The 18,276-nt window shown below is 53.0% G+C and overlaps 1 protein-coding gene across 1 annotated transcript in view; it reads right to left on the reverse strand.

Moving 5' to 3' along the window:
- Positions 1-18,038, reverse strand: part of LOC129411834 (ectonucleotide pyrophosphatase/phosphodiesterase family member 7-like) — a 20,859-nt gene extending 2,821 nt beyond the window's left edge. Inside the window, exons 1-5 of the mRNA XM_055163944.1 lie at positions 17,963-18,038; positions 10,112-10,270; positions 3,826-3,971; positions 3,099-3,722; positions 114-339 (exon numbers count right to left, since the gene is read on the reverse strand). Coding sequence (XP_055019919.1) covers positions 114-339; positions 3,099-3,722; positions 3,826-3,971; positions 10,112-10,270; positions 17,963-18,038 — 1,231 coding nt within the window. The remainder of the gene's footprint in view (positions 1-113; positions 340-3,098; positions 3,723-3,825; positions 3,972-10,111; positions 10,271-17,962) is intronic.
- Between the last annotated feature and the right edge of the window lie 238 nt (positions 18,039-18,276).

Below are 18,276 nucleotides of genomic sequence, written 5' to 3' on the forward strand. Positions count from 1 at the left end.
CTGGTCTGGTCCTGGTCTTAGTCCTGGTCTGGTCCTGGTCTTAGTCCTGGTCTGGTCCTGGTCTTAGTCCTGGTCTGGTCCTGGTCTGGTCCTGGTCTTAGTCCTGGTCTCACTGGTGTGTTGGAGCAGCAGGTCCTGGGTGACCTGAGTGGACCCGTTGTGGGGGGCGGGCGTGACCCGGAGCAGGTGGCACATGAGCGGGTACAGGTGGACGCTGTCGAACGGCTCCGACACCAGGTCCCGTCTGAAGTCTGGACCGAACGCCCGAAAGATCGTCTTCATGTCCATCTCCCCGCTGTGGTACCCGTGGTCCCCTTTGTTCACGTACACGATGAAACGCTGCGGGCACAGGGGCGGGCACAGGGACGGGCACAGAGACGGGCACACAGGGACGGGCACAGGGACGGCACGGACGGACACAGGGACGGACACACGGGACGGACACAGGGACGGCACAGGGACGGGCACAGACGGACACAGACGGGACAGGGACGGACACAGGGACGGACACAGGGACGGGCACAGGGACGGACACAGGGACGGGCACAGGGACGGACACAGAGACGGGCACAGGGACGGACACAGGGACGGACACAGGGACGGACACAGAGACGGACACAGGGACGGACACAGGGACGGGCACAGAGACGGGCACAGGGACGGGCACAGAGACGGGCACAGGGACGGGCACAGGGGAACACAGAGACGGGCACGGAGACGGGCACAGAGACGGGCACAGACGGACACACGGGCACACGGGCACAGAGACGGGACACAGAGGGGCACAGAGACGGGCACGGGACGGACACACACGGACAGGGACGGACACGGGGGACGGACACAGAGACGGGCACAGAGACGGGCACAGAGACGGACACAGAGACGGGCACAGAGACGGACACAGGGACGGGCACAGGGACGGACACAGGGACGGGCACAGGGACGGACACAGGGACGGACACAGGGACACAGAGACGGGCACGAGACAGGACGGGCACAGACGGACGGGACACAGAGACGGGACACAGGACGGGACACAGGACGGCACAGGGACAGACACAGGGACGGGACACAGGACAGGGAACACAGACGGACACACGGCACAGGGACGGGACAGGACGGCACAGGGACGGACAGACACAGGGACGGGCACAGGGACGGACGGACACAGAACGGACACAGGGACGGGACACAGAGACGGGCACAGACGGAGACGGGCACAGAGACGGACACAGGGACGGACACAGAGACGGGCACGGGACAGGGACACACACGGGACAGGGACAGACACAGAGACGGGCACACAGGGACGGACGGACACAGGGACGGCACAGACGGGTACACGGGACGGGCACAGGGACGGGCACAGGGACGGGCACAGGGACAGACAGGGACAGACCACAGGGACAGGGACGGGCACAGGGACGGGCACAGGGACGGCACAGGGACGGGCACAGGGACGGGCACGGGACGGGCACAGGGACGGACACAGGGACAGACACAGGGACGGGCACAGGGACGGGCACGGGACGGGACACAGGGACAGGCACAGGGACAGGGACGGGCACAGGGACAGACACAGGGACGGGCACAGGGACAGACACAGGGACAGACACAGAGACGGGCACAGGGACAGGGCACAGGGACGGACACAGGGACAGACACAGGGACGGGACACAGGACGGGCACAGGGACGGGCACAGGGCACAGGGACAGGGACAGACAGGGACAGGGACGGGCACAGGGACAGACACAGGGACAGACACAGGGGACGGACACAGGGACGGGCACAGGGACAGACACAGGACGGGCACACGGACGGGACAGACAGGGCACAGGACGGGACAGGACGGGACAGGGACAGACACAGGGACAGACACAGGGACGGGACACAGGGACGACACAGGGACGGGCACAGAGACGGGCACAGGACGGGCACAGAGGCACAGGGACAGGGCACAGGGACGGGACGGGTACAGGGACGGGCACAGAGACGGGCACGGGACAGGGCGACACAGACAGACACAGGGAGGGCACAGAGACGGGCACAGACGGGCACGGACAGGACACAGGGACACGGGCACAGGACAGGGACGGGACACAGGGCACACGGGCACAGGGACGGGTACAGGGACGGGCACAGAGACGGGCACAGGGACGGGCACACGGGCACAGAGCATCACATCAGCAGAATCCTTCAGGCCCCTGATGGAGTTTTCTCTCCTCTGGACCTGGACCTGGACCTGACTTGGACCTGGACCTGAGTGTTGTTCTCTTTGGTTTGTTTCAGGTTGGAGGTTGGAGCTGTAGACGGACACAGAGTCTGAGTCTGGTTCTGTTCAAAGATGAACTGTGTTTCTGAACAAAAATCTTTTCAGGTCGTGTTTTTGGTCCAGACTCAAGGTCCAGACTCAAGGTCCAGACTCAAGGTCCAGACTCAAGGTCCAGACTCTGAGGCCGGATCATGTCTCCTGGACGACCAGTCGTGACCCGGGACCAACGACGAGACTGATTCTGTCCAAAAGACGTCGACGTCCACGACTTTTCTACTTATTTTATTTAACAATAAACAACATCGTTGTTTCATTTTTCATTTAAATTAACTTTGATTATTTGTGATGAAATATTTATTACTGATTATTTATTTGAGATCATCAGATTTTGTTTAATTCGTGTTGGTTTTTACGTTTGTTTATTTGGAAATGGAATTTGTGTAAAATTTTAACGACTCAACAAAAATGATTCTGATTCTTTAGACCGAAGATTCAACCATAAAACGACACGAGGTCAGGTCCAGGAGCTCAGGTCCAGGAGCTCAGGTCCAGGAGCTCAGGTCCAGTTTGTCTCTGACCTGAAGGTTGTTGGTTTGATTCCTGCTTCACAGAAACATCATCAGATTCACTGAGCCACAGACCAGAGTCTGACTCCAGCTCCAGAGGAATCCTGCCACTGTGTCCTTGGGCAAGACACTTAACCAACCCAGTGTGTATGTGTGTGTGTGTGTGTGGGGGGGGGTTTAGACCCTGTGTAAACCAGGTCTAACTCAGGTCTAACTCAGGTCTAACTCAGGTCTAACCCGGTGTGAAGTCTGGTCTCACCGAGTTGAGGTTGAATCCGAGCTGGGCCTGGATGATGACCGGGGGCAGGCGTTGGCTCTTCTTCAGGTGGAAGCTCTCGGGGATGTGGCTCTTGGCGAACGCCGTGATGTTGGGGACTTTGGCGAGCGCCTCCAGGACCTCGGCCTCTTTGCCCGGACGCGGCGTGAGGATCCCGAACCCGCCGTAGTCCAGGATCTCGAAGCTGGCGAGTTTGAGCAGCGGCAGGTACCGGTTTAGAACGATCTCGTCCACCAGGGGGCGCTTCTTCACCGTGGTCATGCCGTGGTCGGACGTGATGATGACGTTGAGGTCGCGGGTGAGGTTCCGGGCGTCGATGCCGCGGCGCAGGTACCCGACGGCGCGGTCGATCTGGCGGATGATATTCTTGCGTTGGGGCGTGTCCGGGCCGTGGGCGTGGCCCACGTTGTCCGGCTCGCCGAAGTAAAGCGTCACGAAGTCGAAGTCCTCCTCCGAGAACCAGTCCAGGACCTGGTCGATGTTCTGGCGCCACTCGGTCTCGTTGTCGTCGGGGAAACCGGGCGTCTCGAACACGTGGCGTCCGACGGGCTGCCCGCTGTAGTTAGCCCCGCCCCCCGGGAAGTGGAACGAACCGACCTTCAGACCCTGACACACAAACAACACGTCAGACCTGCTCCAGACCTGCTCCAGACCTGCTCCAGATCCGGTCCCGGTCCTGGTTCTGACCTGGTTCTGACCTGGTTCTGACCTGGTTCTGGGCAGTGATCCACAGAGGAGTGGCTCCTGTGTCCCACCACTCTGACCTCCTCAGGGTTTGTTTGTGAGGAACCTTCAGGTTCGTCTTCTGATCGAACATCATGTTATGGACGACCTCATGGTCCTCCACCCAGCGACCTGCAGAACCAGAACCAGAGTCAGACCAGAACCAGAACCAGAGTCAGAGTCAGAACCAGAACCAGAACCAGAACCAGAACCAGAACCAGAACCAGAGTCAGAACCAGAACCAGAACCAGAACCAGAGTCAGAACCAGAACCAGAGTCAGAACCAGAACCAGAACCAGAACCAAAGTCAGAACCAGAACCAGAGTCAGAGTCAGAACCAGAACCAGAGTCAGACCCAGAACCAGAACCAGAACCAGAACCAGAGTCAGACCAGAACCAGAACCAGAACCAGAGTCAGAACCAGAACCAGAACCAGAACCAGAACCAGAACCAGAGTCAGACCAGAACCAGAACCAGAACCAGAGTCAGACCAGAACCAGAACCAGAGTCAGAGTCAGAGTCAGAACCAGAACCAGAGTCAGAACCAGAACCAGAACCAGAACCAGAACCAGAACCAGAACCAGAGTCAGAACCAGAACCAGAACCAGAGTCAGAACCAGAACCAGAACCAGAGTCAGACCAGAACCAGAACCAGAGTCAGCCAGAACCAGAACCAGACCAGAACCAGAACCAGAGTCAGAACCAGAACCAGAACCAGAACCAGAACCAGAGTCAGACCAGAACCAGAACCAGAACCAGAGTCAGAACCAGAACCAGAACCAGAGTCAGACCAGAACCAGAACCAGAACCAGAGTCAGAACCAGAACCAGAACCAGAGTCAGACCAGAACCAGAACCAGAACCAGAGTCAGACCAGAACCAGAACCAGAGTCAGAACCAGAACCAGAACAGAGTCAGAGTCAGACCAGAACCAGAACCAGAGTCAGACCAGAACCAGAACCAGAGTCAGAACCAGAACCAGAACCAGAGTCAGACCAGAACCAGAACCAGAACCAGAACCAGAGTCAGACCAGACCAGAACCAGAACCAGAGTCAGAACCAGAACCAGAGTCAGACCAGAACCAGAGTCAGAACCAGAACCAGACCAGAACCAGAACCAGAGTCAGACCAGAACCAGAACCAGAACCAGAACCAGAGTCAGAGTCAGACCAGAACCAGAACCAGAGTCAGACCAGAACCAGAACCAGAGTCAGAGTCAGACCAGAACAAGAACCAGAACCAGAGTCAGACCAGAACCAGAACCAGAACCAGAGTCAGACCAGAACCAGACCAGAACCAGAACCAGAGTCAGACCAGAACCAGAACCAGAGTCAGAACCAGAACCAGAACCAGAGTCAGAACCAGAACCAGAGTCAGAACCAGAACCAGAACCAGAGTCAGAGTCAGACCAGAACCAGAACCAGAGTCAGACCAGAACCAGAACCAGAACCAGAGTCAGAACCAGAGTCAGAACCAGAACCAGAACCAGAACCAGAGTCAGACCAGAACCAGAACCAGAACCAGAGTCAGACCAGAACCAGAACCAGAGTCAGACCAGAACCAGAACCAGAGTCAGAACCAGAACCAGAACCAGAGCCAGAACCAGAACCAGAGTCAGACCAGAACCAGAGTCAGACCAGAACCAGAACCAGAGTCAGAACCAGAACCAGAACCAGAACCAGAGTCAGAACCAGAACCAGAACCAGAGTCAGACCAGAACCAGAACCAGAACCAGAGAACCAGTCAGACCAGAACCAGAACCAGAAAGAAGTCAGAGAACCAGAACCAGAACCAGAACCAGAGTCAGAACCAGAGTCAGACCAGAACCAGAACCAGAGTCAGAGTCAGACCAGAACCAGAACCAGAACCAGAGTCAGACCAGAACCAGAACCAGAACCAGAGTGAGACCAGAACATCTTTTATTTGTTCATTTCTTCATGTGCAGTTTGTACAAACAAAAGAATCGACTGGTGACGATTCAAACATTTACACACAACATGTGAAGGACAGAGGACAGAGGACAGAGGAGAGAGAGAGAGAGGACAGAGGACAGAGGACAGAGGACAGAGGACAGAGGACAGAGGACAGAGGACAGAGGAGAGAGGACAGAGGAGAGAGGACAGAGGAGAGAGGACAGAGGAGATGAGAGCGGAGAAGAGAGAGGACAGAGGACAGAGGAGAGGACAGAGGAGAGAGGACAGAGGACAGAGAGAGAGACAGAGGACAGAGGACGAGGAGAGAGGACAGAGGAGAGAGGACAGAGGACAGAGGACAGAGGACAGAGGAGAGAGGACAGAGGACAGAGGACAGAGGACAGAGGAGAGAGAGAGGACAGAGGAGAGAGGAGGAGAGAGGACAGAGGAGAGAGGACAGAGGACAGAGGACAGAGGAGAGAGAGAGAGGAGGACAGAGGACAGAGAGGAGAGAGGAGAGAGGACGAGAGAGGACAGAGGACAGAGGACAGAGGACAGAGGACAGAGGACAGAGGACAGACAGAGGAGAGAGGAGAGAGACAGAGGACAGGAGAGAGAGAGACAGAGGACAGAGGAGAGAGGAGAGAGGACAGAGGACAGAGGAGACAGAGGACAGAGAGGAGAGAGGACAGAGGACAGAGGACAGAGAGACAGAGGACAGAGGACAGAGGACAGAGGACAGAGGACAGAGGACAGAGAGAGGACAGAGGACAGAGGACAGAGGACAGAGGAGAGAGGACAGAGGAGAGAGACAGAGGACAGAGGACAGAGGACAGAGGACAGAGGAGAGAGGACAGAGGAGAGAGGAGGAGAGGACAGAGGAGAGGACAGAGGAGAGGACAGAGGAGAGAGGAGAGAGAGAGAGGACAGAGAGGACAGAGGAGAGAGGACAGAGGAGAGAGGACAGAGGACAGAGGAGAGAGGAGAGAGGACAGAGGAGAGAGGAGAGAGGACAGAGACAGAGAGAGGACAGAGGACAGAGGACAGAGGACGAGGGAGAGAGGACAGAGAGAGGAGGAGAGGACAGAGGACAGAGGAGAGAGAGAGAGAGAGAGAGAGGAGAGAGGACAGAGGACAGAGGAAGAGAGGACAGAGGAGAGGACAGAGGAGAGGACGGAGAGGACAGAGGACAGAGGAGAGAGGACAGAGGACAGGAGAGGAGAGGACAGAAGAGAGAGGACAGAGGAGAGAGAGAGACAGAGGAGAGAGGACAGAAGAGAGAGGACAGAGGACAGAAGAGAGAGGACGGAAGAGAGAGGACAGAGGACAGAAGAGAGAGGACAGAAGAGAGAGGACAGAGGACAGAAGAGAGAGGACAGAAGAGAGAGGACAGAAGAGAGAGGACAGAGGACAGAGGAGAGAGGACAGAAGAGAGAGGACAGAGGAGAGAGGACAGAGGAGAGGACAGAGGACAGAGGACAGAGGACAGAGAGGAGAGAGGACAGAGGACAGAGGACAGAGAGGACAGAGGACAGAGGACAGAGGACAGAGGACAGAGGACAGAGGAGAGAGGACAGAGGAGAGAGAGAGGACAGGAGAGAGAGAGACAGAGGAGAGAGGAGAGAGAGGACAGAGGAGAGAGGACAGAGAGAGAGGACAGAGGACAGAGGAGAGAGGACAGAGGAAGAGGAGAGAGACAGAGAGAGAGAGGAGAGAGGAGAGAGGAGAGAGGACAGAGGAGAGGAGAGAGGACGAGAGAGGAGAGAGGACAGAGGAGAGAGGACAGAGGACAGAGGACAGAGGACAGAGGACAGAGGAGAGAGGACAGAGGACAGAGGAGAGAGGACAGAGGAGAGAGGAGAGAGGACAGAGGAGAGAGGACAGAGGACAGAGGACAGAGGACAGAGGAGTTTACATCAACAGACTCCAGGTTCCTGTGACTCGACCTGAGACATGGAACCTTCAGGTCCAAGTCCAAGTCCAGACCTGATAACCTTCACTCAGATAAAGGAGCAGGATCAGTCCAGTCCGGTTACAGTCCTGGTTCTGGTCCTGGTCTGGTACCTGTGATGGTGGTTTAGTCCTGGTTTAGTCCTGGTCTAGTCCTGTTTAGTCCTGGTTTAGTCCTGGTCTAGTCCTGGTCTGGTCCTTCTAGTCCCTAGTCCTGGTTAGTCCTGGTCTCCTGGTCCTGGTCTGGTCCTTAGTCCTGGTTAGTCCTGGTTAGTCCTGGTCCTAGTCCTGGTCCTGGTCTAGTCCTGGTCTAGTCCTGGTTTTAGTCCTGGTTAGTCCTGGTCTAGTCCTGGTCCTGGTCTGGTCCTAAGTCCTGGTTTCAGTCCTGGTCTAGTCCTGGTCCTAGTCCTGGTCTGGTCCTGGTCTGGTCCTGGTCCTGGTCCCTGGTCTAGTCCCTGGTCCTGGTCTAGTCCTGGTCTGGGTCCTGGTCTAGTCCTAGTCCTGGTCCAGTCCTGGTTTAGTCCTGGTCCGGTCCTGGTCTAGTCCTGGTCCTAGTCTGGTCTAGTCCTGGTCTAGTCCTGGTCTAGTCCTGGTCTGGTCCTGGTCTCCTGGTCAGTCTGGTTAGTCCCTGGTCTAGTCCTGGTTTAGTCCTGGTCTAGTCCTGGTCTAGTCCTGGTCTGGTCCTGGTCTGGTCCTGGTCCAGTCCTGGTTTAGTCCTGGTCTAGTCCTGGTCTAGTCCTGGTCTAGTCTGGTTTAGTCCTGGTTTAGTCCTGGTCCTGGTCTAGTCCTGGTGGTCTAGTCCCTGGTCCTGGTCTAGTCCTGGTCTAGTCCTGGTCTGGTCCTGGTCCTGGTTAGTCCTGGTCTAGTCCTGGTCTAGTCCTGGTCTAGTCCTGGTCTGTCCTGGTCTGGTCCTGGTCTGTCCTGGTTAGTCCTGGTCCTGGTTTAGTCCTGGTCTAGGTTTAGTCTGGTCTGGTCTGGTCCTGTTAGTCCTGGTCTAGTCCTGGTCTAGTCCTGGTCTAGTCTAGTCTGGTCCTGGTCCTGGTCCTGGTCCAGTCCTGTTTAGTCCTGGTCTAGTCCTGGTTAGTCTGGTCTAGTCCTGGTCCTGGTCCTGGTCTAGTCCTGGTCTAGTCCTGGTCTAGTCCTGGTCTAGTCCTGGTCTGGTCCTGGTCTGGTCCTGGTTAGTCCTGGTTAGTCTGGTCTGTCCTGTCCTGGTCTAGTCCTGGTCCAGTCCTGGTTTAGTCCTGGTCTAGTCCTGGGTCCTGGGTCCTGGTCTAGTCCTGGTCTGGTCCTGGTCTAGTCCTGGTCCAGTCCTGGTTTAGTCCTGGTAGTCCTGGTCTAGTCCTGGTCTGGTCCTGGTCTAGTCCTGGTCTAGTCCTGGTCTTAGTCCTGGTCTAGTCCTGGTCCTGGTCTAGTCCTGGTCTAGTCCTGGTCTAGTCCTGGTTTAGTCCTGGTCTAGTCCTGGTCCCTGGTCTAGTCCTGGTCTAGTCCTGGTCTAGTCCTGGTCTAGTCCTGGTCTAGTCTGGTCCTGGTCCTGTCCCTGGTCCTGGTCCTGGTCTAGTCCTGGGTCCTGGTTTAGTCCTGGTTTAGTCCTGGTCTAGTCCTGGTCTAGTCCTGGTCTGGTCCTGGTCCAGTCCTGGTCCTGGTCCTGGTCCTGGTCCTGGTCCTAGTCCTGGTCTAGTCCTGGTCTAGTCCTGGTCTGGTCTGGTCTGGTCCTCTAGTCCTGGTTTAGTCCTGGTCTAGTCCTGGTCCTAGTCCTGGTCTAAGTCCTGGTCTAGTCCTGGTCTGGTCCTGTAGTCCTGGTCCAGTCCTGGTTTAGTCCTGGTCTAGTCCTGGTCCTGGTCCTGGTCTGGTCCTGTCCAGTCCTGGTTTAGTCCTGGTCTGGTCCTAGTCCTGGTTTAGTCCTGGTCTAGTCCTGGTTTAGTCCTGGGTCTGGTCTAGTCCTGGTCTAGTCCTGTCTAGTCCTGGTCCTGGTCCTGGTCCTGGTCCTAGTCCTGGTTTAGTCCTGGTCTGGTCCTGTTTAGTCCTGGTCTAGTCCTGGTCTAGTCCTGGTCTAGTCCTGTCCTGGTCCTGGTCCTGTCCTAGTCCTGGTCTAGTCCTGTTTAGTCCTGGTCTAGTCCTGGTTTAGTCCTGGTTGGTCTGGTAGTCCTGGTCTGGTCCTAGTCCTGGTCCTAGTCCTGGTTTAGTCCTGGTCTAGTCCTGGTCTAGTCCTGGGTCCTGGGTCCAGTCCAGTCCTGGTCTGGTCCTGGTCCTGGTCCTGGTCCAGTCCTGGGTTAGTCCTGGTCTAGTCCTAGTCCTGGTCCTGGTTTAGTCCTGGTTTAGTCCTGGTCTAGTCCTGGTCTAGTCCTGGTCCAGTCCTGGTCTGGTCCTGGTCCAGTCCTGGTTTAGTCCTGGTCTAGTCCTGGTCTGGTACCTGTGATGGTGGTGAAGTGTGACGGTGATGTCATGGTGAGAGTGGGCGGGGTCATGTACTTGGCTCTGACTCCGATGTGGCTGATCAGGTCCAACTCCGGCGTCTCCACGTCCTGATCGTAATCCCACCGGAACCCGTCAAACGAGACCAGCAGCAGACCTGACCCGGACAGACCAGAGACCGAGACCAGAGACCAGAGACCAGAGACCAGAGACCAGAGACCCAGACCAGAAGACCAGAGACCAGAGACCAGAGACCAGAGACCAGAGACCAGAGAGAGACCAGAGACCAGAGACCAGAGACCAGAGACCAGAGACCAGAGACCAGAGACCAGACCAGACCAGAAGAGACCCAAGACCAGAGACCAGAGACCAGAGACCAGAGACCAGAGACCAGAGACCAGAGAAGAGACCAGACCAGAGACCAGAGACCAGACCAGAGACCAGAGACCAGAGACCAGAGAGACCAGAGACCAGACCAGAGACCAGAGACCAGAGACCAGACCAGACCGACCTGAGACCAGAGACCAGAGACCAGAGACCAGACCAGAGACCAGAGACCAGAGACCAGAGACCAGACCAGAGACCAGAGACCAGAGACCAGAGACCAGAGACCAGACCAGACCAGACCAGAGACCAGAGACCAGAGACCAGACCAAGACCAGAGACCAGAGACCACCAGAGACCAGACCCAGAGACCAGAGACCAGAGACCAGAGACCAGAGACCAGAGACCAGAGACCAGAGACCGGGTCAGACCAGAGACCAGAGACCAGACCAGAGACAGACCAGAGACCAGAGACCAGACCAGACCAGACCAGAGACCAGAGACCAGAGACCAGAGACCAGAGACCAGAGACCAGACCAGAGACCAGACAGAGACCAGACCAGACCAGAGACCAGAGACCAGAGACCAGAGACCGGGTCAGACCAGAGACCAGACCAGACCAGAGACCAGAGACCAGAGACCAGAGACCCAGACCAGAGACCAGACCAGAGACCAGACCAGAGACCAGAGACCAGAGACCAGAGACCAGAGACCGGGTCAGACCAGAGACCAGAGACCAGAGACCGGATCAGACCAGACCAGAGACCAGACCAGAGACCAGAGACCAGACCAGAGACCAGAGACCAGAGACCAGAGACCAGAGACCAGAGACCAGAGACCAGACCCAGACCAGAGACCAGACCAGACCAGAGACCAGACCAGAGACCAGACCAGAGACCAGACCAGAGACCAGAGACCAGAGACCAGACCAGACCAGAGACCAGAGACCAGAGACCAGAGACCAGAGACCAGAGACCAGAGACCAGACCAGAGACCAGACCAGAGACCAGACCAGAGACCAGAGACCAGAGACCAGAGACCAGACCAGACCAGAGACCAGACCAGAGACCAGACCAGAGACCAGACCAGAGACCAGAGACCAGAGACCAGAGACCAGAGACCAGAGACCAGAGACCAGAGACCAGACCAGAGACCAGAGACCAGAGACCAGAGACCAGACCAGAGACCAGAGTCCAGAGACCAGAGTCTTTCACACACTCGCTGCAATAAATCAGGGAGTTTATGACTCGACCACTGACGAGTCGTGTTCCTGTCGTCAGGACCGTTTCTATGACGACTAAAACTAAAACAGAAACATAACTGTTGGTTCTTTATAAAACAAACATCAAGAATCTCAGACTCTGGTCCTGGTTCAGTTCAGATCCTGTGAAAAAGTCAGGATCAAACCTCCATGTTTGTTTTCCCAGTGGGACGAGTCTGTTGACAAAGTCCAACTTTCACTTTTGTTTCTGCTTCTGATTTTGTCACATTTTAGTTTTGGGATTTGGACGTCGTCATTGTTGTGGTTGTTGGATCCAAACAGCGGAAAACGACTTGAGAAATGTGTTTGTGAACTTCATAAATGCAAAAGTGAATCAGATGTGTGTGACTCAAACCTCTGTTCAAACTGTTTCTCTTCCCAACGGAAGTGAAAACTAGTGAAGGTGAAGGTGATGGGCAGGATTGATCCACAAGAACCAAAACGGAAACATTTGTCTAAGAAATCCTCCCGAGTTTACAGAGAACATTTTGTCTGTGGATTAAAGATGCGTGGATTACGGTTACAACCGCGATATCGGTCGGGCGGATGACGTGAGGAAAAATTATATTTTAATTAAATTCGGGCGGCGGTTTAACTACTAAAAAAAAGTTCTTGTTAGTGTTGTTACCGACATGTGAACAGACGAGTGTCATTGTCTGTGTTTGTATGAAGTGTTCGTCATGTCCTTAATTAGTCCATTTGACCTGTTTTTATGTTCTGAAGGTTCAGGTTTGTCGGGTTATTGATGCCTCAGGTTTAGAGGCACATTTTATATGCAGTTTATTTTATTATTTCTAATTTATTTCAGCTGTTTGCCAACACGTAAGTGGCTATAGGACCATATTTATTTAGTTCTGCATATTTTTTCTTGTCTATTTCAGTTGGAATATAAAGAGCATCACCTGATTTCAATAAAAGTTCATCTGGATGAGATGATGTGTCTGTTTTGTATCAATATCAGATATATTTTAAAACACGCAGACATTATAGCGTCGACTGCCACTCGGGGGATTTAAAACTTAAAGAAAGACCGATGGACTGAGGCTATGACTTTGAAACAACATCGGGCGATGGCAGAATGTTCAGAATGTAACAACATCCAACACGAAGGCAAGAAGGTTCAAAAACAGCCGAGTCGGAAAACGTTGTCAGTTAATTAGCTGCACAAGAAAACCAGGTAAGTCCGGGTTTGTTACGGACAAATAAGAATGTGAACAAACACGCTGAGCCAATGTTGGAATGAATGAGCTGTAGTTTGCATTTTTATCGAGGCTCCTTAGTTTGTTTGCTGATTGATCTAAAATCTAAAATCAATGGGCGGATGGCGGCAGGTGCGGTTTTGAAAACCTTCGGTGCAAATGGACAGCGGCGGATGATGAGTTTTGTGTCGCGGTTGCGGATGAAAAAATAGCCCATCCACACGTCTGTAGTGTGGAGCCACGACAAAACCAAATCCTGTTTGTTAATGTAGAGGAGCAGAAGACAAACAGACTGAGCTGCACTTTCTTGTTCTTGTGGTTTTACACAAACATCACGTCTTGGTCTTTGTGGTGGAAGGTGTTTCTTGGTGAACAGTTGGAGACTTTCACTTTGGCGTCGACTTTTTAAATTCATAACCGAGTTTGAACGAAGGATCAGGATTTTGTTTTGTCGTTGCTCCACAGACAAAATGAGTCAGAATCTAAAGCACAGGTGTCAAACATACGGCCCAGGGGCCAGATCGGGCCCTCCAAGACCTTTACTCTGGCCCTCGTCTGATTTTCTACTAAAATATTTAAATGATATTTTCTATTAAAATGTTGTTAATTTTGTGTGGTGTTTATCACAGCAGCGTCTCCAGCGTCTCTGTACGTGGCCCCTCCCACCAGAGCAGCACAAATGAAGACTTGTCTCTTTCCAAACGTCTTAAAGGACGATGGTTTTGACTGTTGACCGTGACACCCTCATCAGAAAAATGTCCAACATGAGAAAAGTGGAGCCGAGTGCAGGATTTTACAACAAAAATGGACTTATTCTGTTTACAGACAAGTTCATGTTCAAACTTTGTGTTGAAATTGTATTTTTCTTAAAGTTTCTGGTTGTTCATAATATTATAACATTTTGTAAAAGAAACAGTTCATTAATTCAAAAAGATTTGTGTAATAGATTTGTGTTTCTCTGCACAAATATTTGAACTTCTTGTTATTTTTGGGGTTTATATGACATGAGTTTTCTGATCCGGACACTTTGGACTCGACGCCCGGAACAAAATGAGTTTGATTCTCCTGGTTTAAAGGGTCAAATATTTATGATAAAGTAAAATCAGTGAAACCTTCAGGACCAAAACAGAGAAAAACGTCTGAAAAACATCTGATGATTTTATGAAAAAGACCAAAAACACCAGAATAAAACAACACAGACCAAGAACCTGAACCACAACAAGAACACGACTCATGTGGACTGATCCAGTCCTGGTTTAGTCCTGGTTTAGTCCTGGTTTAGTCCTGGTTTAGTCCTGGTTTAGTCCTGGTCTAGTCCTGGTTTAGTCCTGGTTTAGTCCTGGTTTAGTCCTGGTTTAGTCCTGGTTTAGTCCTGGTCTAGTCCTGGTCCTGGTCCTGGTCCTGGTTTAGTCCTGGTTTAGTCCTGGTCTAGTCCTGGTCTAGTCCTGGTTTAGTCCTAGTCCTGGTCTAGTCCTGGTCTAGTCCTGGGTCTAGTCCTGGTACCTGGTTTAGTCCTGGTCTAGTCCTGGGTCTAGTCCTGGTTTAGTCCTGGTCCTAGTCCTGGTCCTGGTTAGTCCTGGTTTAGTCCTGGTTTAGTCCTGGTTTAGTCCTGGTTTAGTCCTGGTCTAGTCCTGGTCTAGTCCTGGTTTAGTCCTGGTCTAGTACCTAGTCCTGGTTTAGTCCTGGTCTAGTACCTGGTTTAGTCCTGGTCTAGTCCTGGTCTAGTACCTGGTCTAGTCCTGGTCTAGTCCTGTCTAGTCCTAGTCCTGGTTCTAGTCCTGGTCTAGTCCTGGTCTAGTCTAGTCCTGGTCTAGTCCTGGGTCCTGGTCTAGTCCTGGTCTAGTCCTGGTTTAGTCCTGGTCTAGTACCTGGTTTAGTCCTGGTCTAGTCCTAGTCTAGTCCCTGGTCTAGTCCTGGTCTAGTCCTGGTCTAGTCCTGGTTTAGTCCTGGTCTAGTACCTGGTTTAGTCCTGGTCTAGTCCTGGTCTAGTCCTGGTTTAGTCCTGGTCTAGTCCTGGTTTAGTCCTGGTTTAGTCCTGGTCTAGTCCTGGTTTAGTCCTGGTCTAGTACCTGGTTTAGTCCTGGTCTAGTCCTGGTCTAGTCCTGGTTTAGTCCTGGTCTAGTCCTGGTCTAGTCCTGGTTTAGTCCTGGTCTAGTCCTGGTCTAGTCCTGGTCTAGTCCTGGTCTAGTCCTGGTCTAGTCCTGGTTTAGGCCTGGTCTAGTCCTGGTCTAGTCCTGGTTTAGTCCTAGTCCTGGTCCTGGTTTAGTCCTGGTTTAGTCCTGGTCTAGTACCTGGTTTAGTCCTGGTTTAGTCCTGGTCTAGTCCTGTCCTGGTCTAGTCCTGGTCTAGTACCTGGTTTAGTCCTGGTCTAGTCCTGGTCTAGTCCTGGTCTAGTCCTGGTCTAGTCCTGGTTTAGTCCTGGTCTAGTCCTGGTTTAGTCCTGGTCTAGTACCTGGTTTAGTCCTGGTTTAGTCCTGGTCTAGTCCTGGTCTAGTCCTGGTTTAGTCCTGGTTTAGTCCTGGTCTAGTCCTGGTCTAGTCCTGGTCTAGTACCTGGTTTAGTCCTGGTCTAGTCCTGGTCTAGTACCTGGTCTAGTCCTGGTCTAGTCCTGGTACTGGTCTAGTCCTGGTCTAGTCCTGGTCTAGTCCTGGTTCTAGTCCTGGTCTAGTACCTGGTAGTCCTGGTCTAGTCCTGGTCTAGTCCTGGTCTGGTCTAGTCCTGGTCTAGTCCTGGTCTAGTCCTGGTCTAGTCCTGGTCTAGTCCTGGTTTAGTCCTGGTTTAGTCCTGGTTAGTCCTGGTCTAGTCCTGGTCTAGTCCTGGTTTAGTCCTGGTTTAGTCCTGGTTTAGTCCTGGTCTAGTACCTGGTTTAGTCCTGGTCTAGTCCTGGTCTTACCTGGTAGTCCTGGTCTAGTCCTGGTTAGTCCTGGTCTAGTCCTGGTCTAGTACCTGGTTTAGTCCTGGTTTAGTCCTGGTTTAGTCCTGGTCTAGTACCTGGTTTAGTCCTGGTCTAGTACCTGGTTTAGTCCTGGTTTAGTCCTGGTCTAGTACCTGGTTTAGTACCTGGTTTAGTCCTGGTCTAGTACCTGGTTTAGTCCTGGTCTAGTCCTGGTCTAGTACCTGGTTTAGTCCTGGTCTAGTCCTGGTCTAGTCCTGGTCTAGTCCTGGTCTAGTCCTGGTCTAGTACCTGGTTTAGTCCTGGTCTAGTCCTGGTCTACCTGGTAGTCCTGGTCTAGTCCTGGTCTTAGTCCTGGTTAGTCCTGGTCTAGTCCTGGTCTAGTCCTGGTCTAGTACCTGGTTTAGTCCTGGTTTAGTCCTGGTCTAGTCCTGGTCTAGTCCTGGTCTAGTACCTGGTTTAGTCCTGGTCTAGTCCTGGTTTAGTCCTGGTCTAGTCTAGTCCTGGTTTAGTCCTGGTCTAGTCCTGGTCTAGTCCTGGTTTAGTCCTGGTTTAGTCCTGGTCTAGTCCTGGTCTAGTCCTGGTCTAGTCCTGGTTTAGTCTGGTTTAGTCCTGGTCTAGTCCTGGTCTAGTCCTGGTCTGGTTTAGTCCTGGTCTAGTCCTGGTCTAGTCCTGGTTCTAGTCCTGGTCTAGTCCTGGTCTAGTCCTGGTCTAGTACCTGGTTTAGTCCTGGTTTAGTCCTGGTTTAGTCCTGGTTTAGTCCTGGTCTAGTCCTGGTCTAGTACCTGGTTTAGTCCTGGTTTAGTCCTGTCTGGTCTAGTCCTAGTCCTGGTCTAGTCCTGGTCTAGTACCTGGTTTAGTCCTGGTTTAGTTCTAGTCCTGGTCTAGTACCTGGTCTAGTCCTAGTCCTGGTCTAGTCTGGTCTAGTCCTGTTTAGTCCTGGTCCTGGTTAGTCCTGGTCTGGTCTAGTACCGGTTTAGTCCTGGTTTAGTCCTGGTCTAGTCCTAGTCCTGGTCTAGTCCTGGTCTAGTCCTGGGTCCTGGTTTAGTCCTGGTCTAGTACCTGGTTTAGTCCTGGTTTAGTCCTGGTGGTCTAGTCCTGGTCTAGTACCTGGTCTTAGTCCTGGGTTTAGTCCTGGTTTAGTCCTGTCTAGTCTGGTCTAGTCCTGGTCTAGGTACCTGGTAGTCCCTAGTCCTGGTCTAGTCCTGGTCTAGTCCTGGTCTAGTCTAGTACCTGGTACTGGTTTAGTCCTGGTCTAGTCCTGGTCTAGTACCTGTCCTGGTTTAGTCCTGGTTTAGTCCTGGTCTAGTCCTGTCTAGTCTGGTCTAGTCCTGGTCTAGTCCTGGTTTAGTCTTTAGTCCTGGTCTAGTCCTGGTCTAGTCCTGGTCTAGTCCTGGTCTAGTCCTGGTCTACCTGTTAGTCCTGGTTTAGTCCTGGTCTAGTCCTGGTCTAGTCCTGGTCTAGTCCTGGTCTAGTCCTGGTCTATCCTGGTCTAGTCCTGGTCTAGTCTACCTGGTTAGTCCTGGTTTAGTCCTGGTCTAGTCCTGGTCTAGTCCTGGTCTAGTCCTAGTCTAGTCTGGTAGTCCTGGTTTAGTCCTGGTCTAGTCCTGGTCTAGTCCTGGTCTTAGTCCTGGTCTAGTCCTGGTCTAGTACCTGGTTTAGTCCTGGTCTAGTCCTGGTTTAGTCCCTGGTTTAGTCCTGGTTTAGTCCTGGTTTAGTCCTGGTTTAGTCCTGGTTTAGTCCTGGTCTAGTCTCTGTTTAGTCCTGGTTTAGTCCTGGTCTAGTTCTGGTCTAGTCTCTGTTTAGTCCTGGTTTAGTCCTGGTCTAGTTCTGGTCTAGTCTCTGTTTAGTCCTGGTTTAGTCCTGGTCTAGTCCTGGTCTAGTACCTGTTTAGTCCTGGTCTAGTCCTGGTTTAGTCCTGGTTTAGTCCTGGTTTAGTCCTGGTCTAGTACCTGGTTTAGTCCTTTAGTCCTGGTCTAGTCTGGTCTAGTCTGGTCCTGTAGTCCTGGTTTAGTCCTGGTTTAGTCCTGGTCTAGTACCTGGTTTAGTCCTGGTTTAGTCCTGGTCTAGTCCTGGTTTAGTCCTGGTCTAGTCCTGGTCTAGTCCTGGTCTAGTCCTGGTCTAGTCCTGGTCTAGTCCTGGTCTAGTCCTGGTCTAGTCCTGGTCTAGTACCTGGTTTCTCTGGAGTTGGGACACTGGAGGTTTCGGGCGTCAGAGTCATGAGAATCAGGAGGAGCTCGTACCACATGATGAACCTGCTCCAAGTCCAGACCAGAACTGGGACCAAACGAGGACCAAAGCAGGACTAAAATAGGACTAAACGGGAACTGAACCAGGACTTAAAGAGGACTCAGTGTAATGAGTAACAGAGAGATAGAAATGTGCTGACTTCATCTTCAATTTATCAATTTATATTTACGACCAGAACTAAACCAGGACTAAACCAGGACTAAACCAGGACTAAACCAGGACTAAACCAGGACTAA

This window comes from Boleophthalmus pectinirostris, unplaced genomic scaffold (assembly GCF_026225935.1).
Source record: "Boleophthalmus pectinirostris isolate CB_2022bp ecotype Guang Dong unplaced genomic scaffold, ASM2622593v1 HiC_scaffold_6, whole genome shotgun sequence".
In the NCBI taxonomy this organism is placed as follows: domain Eukaryota; kingdom Metazoa; phylum Chordata; class Actinopteri; order Gobiiformes; family Gobiidae; genus Boleophthalmus; species Boleophthalmus pectinirostris.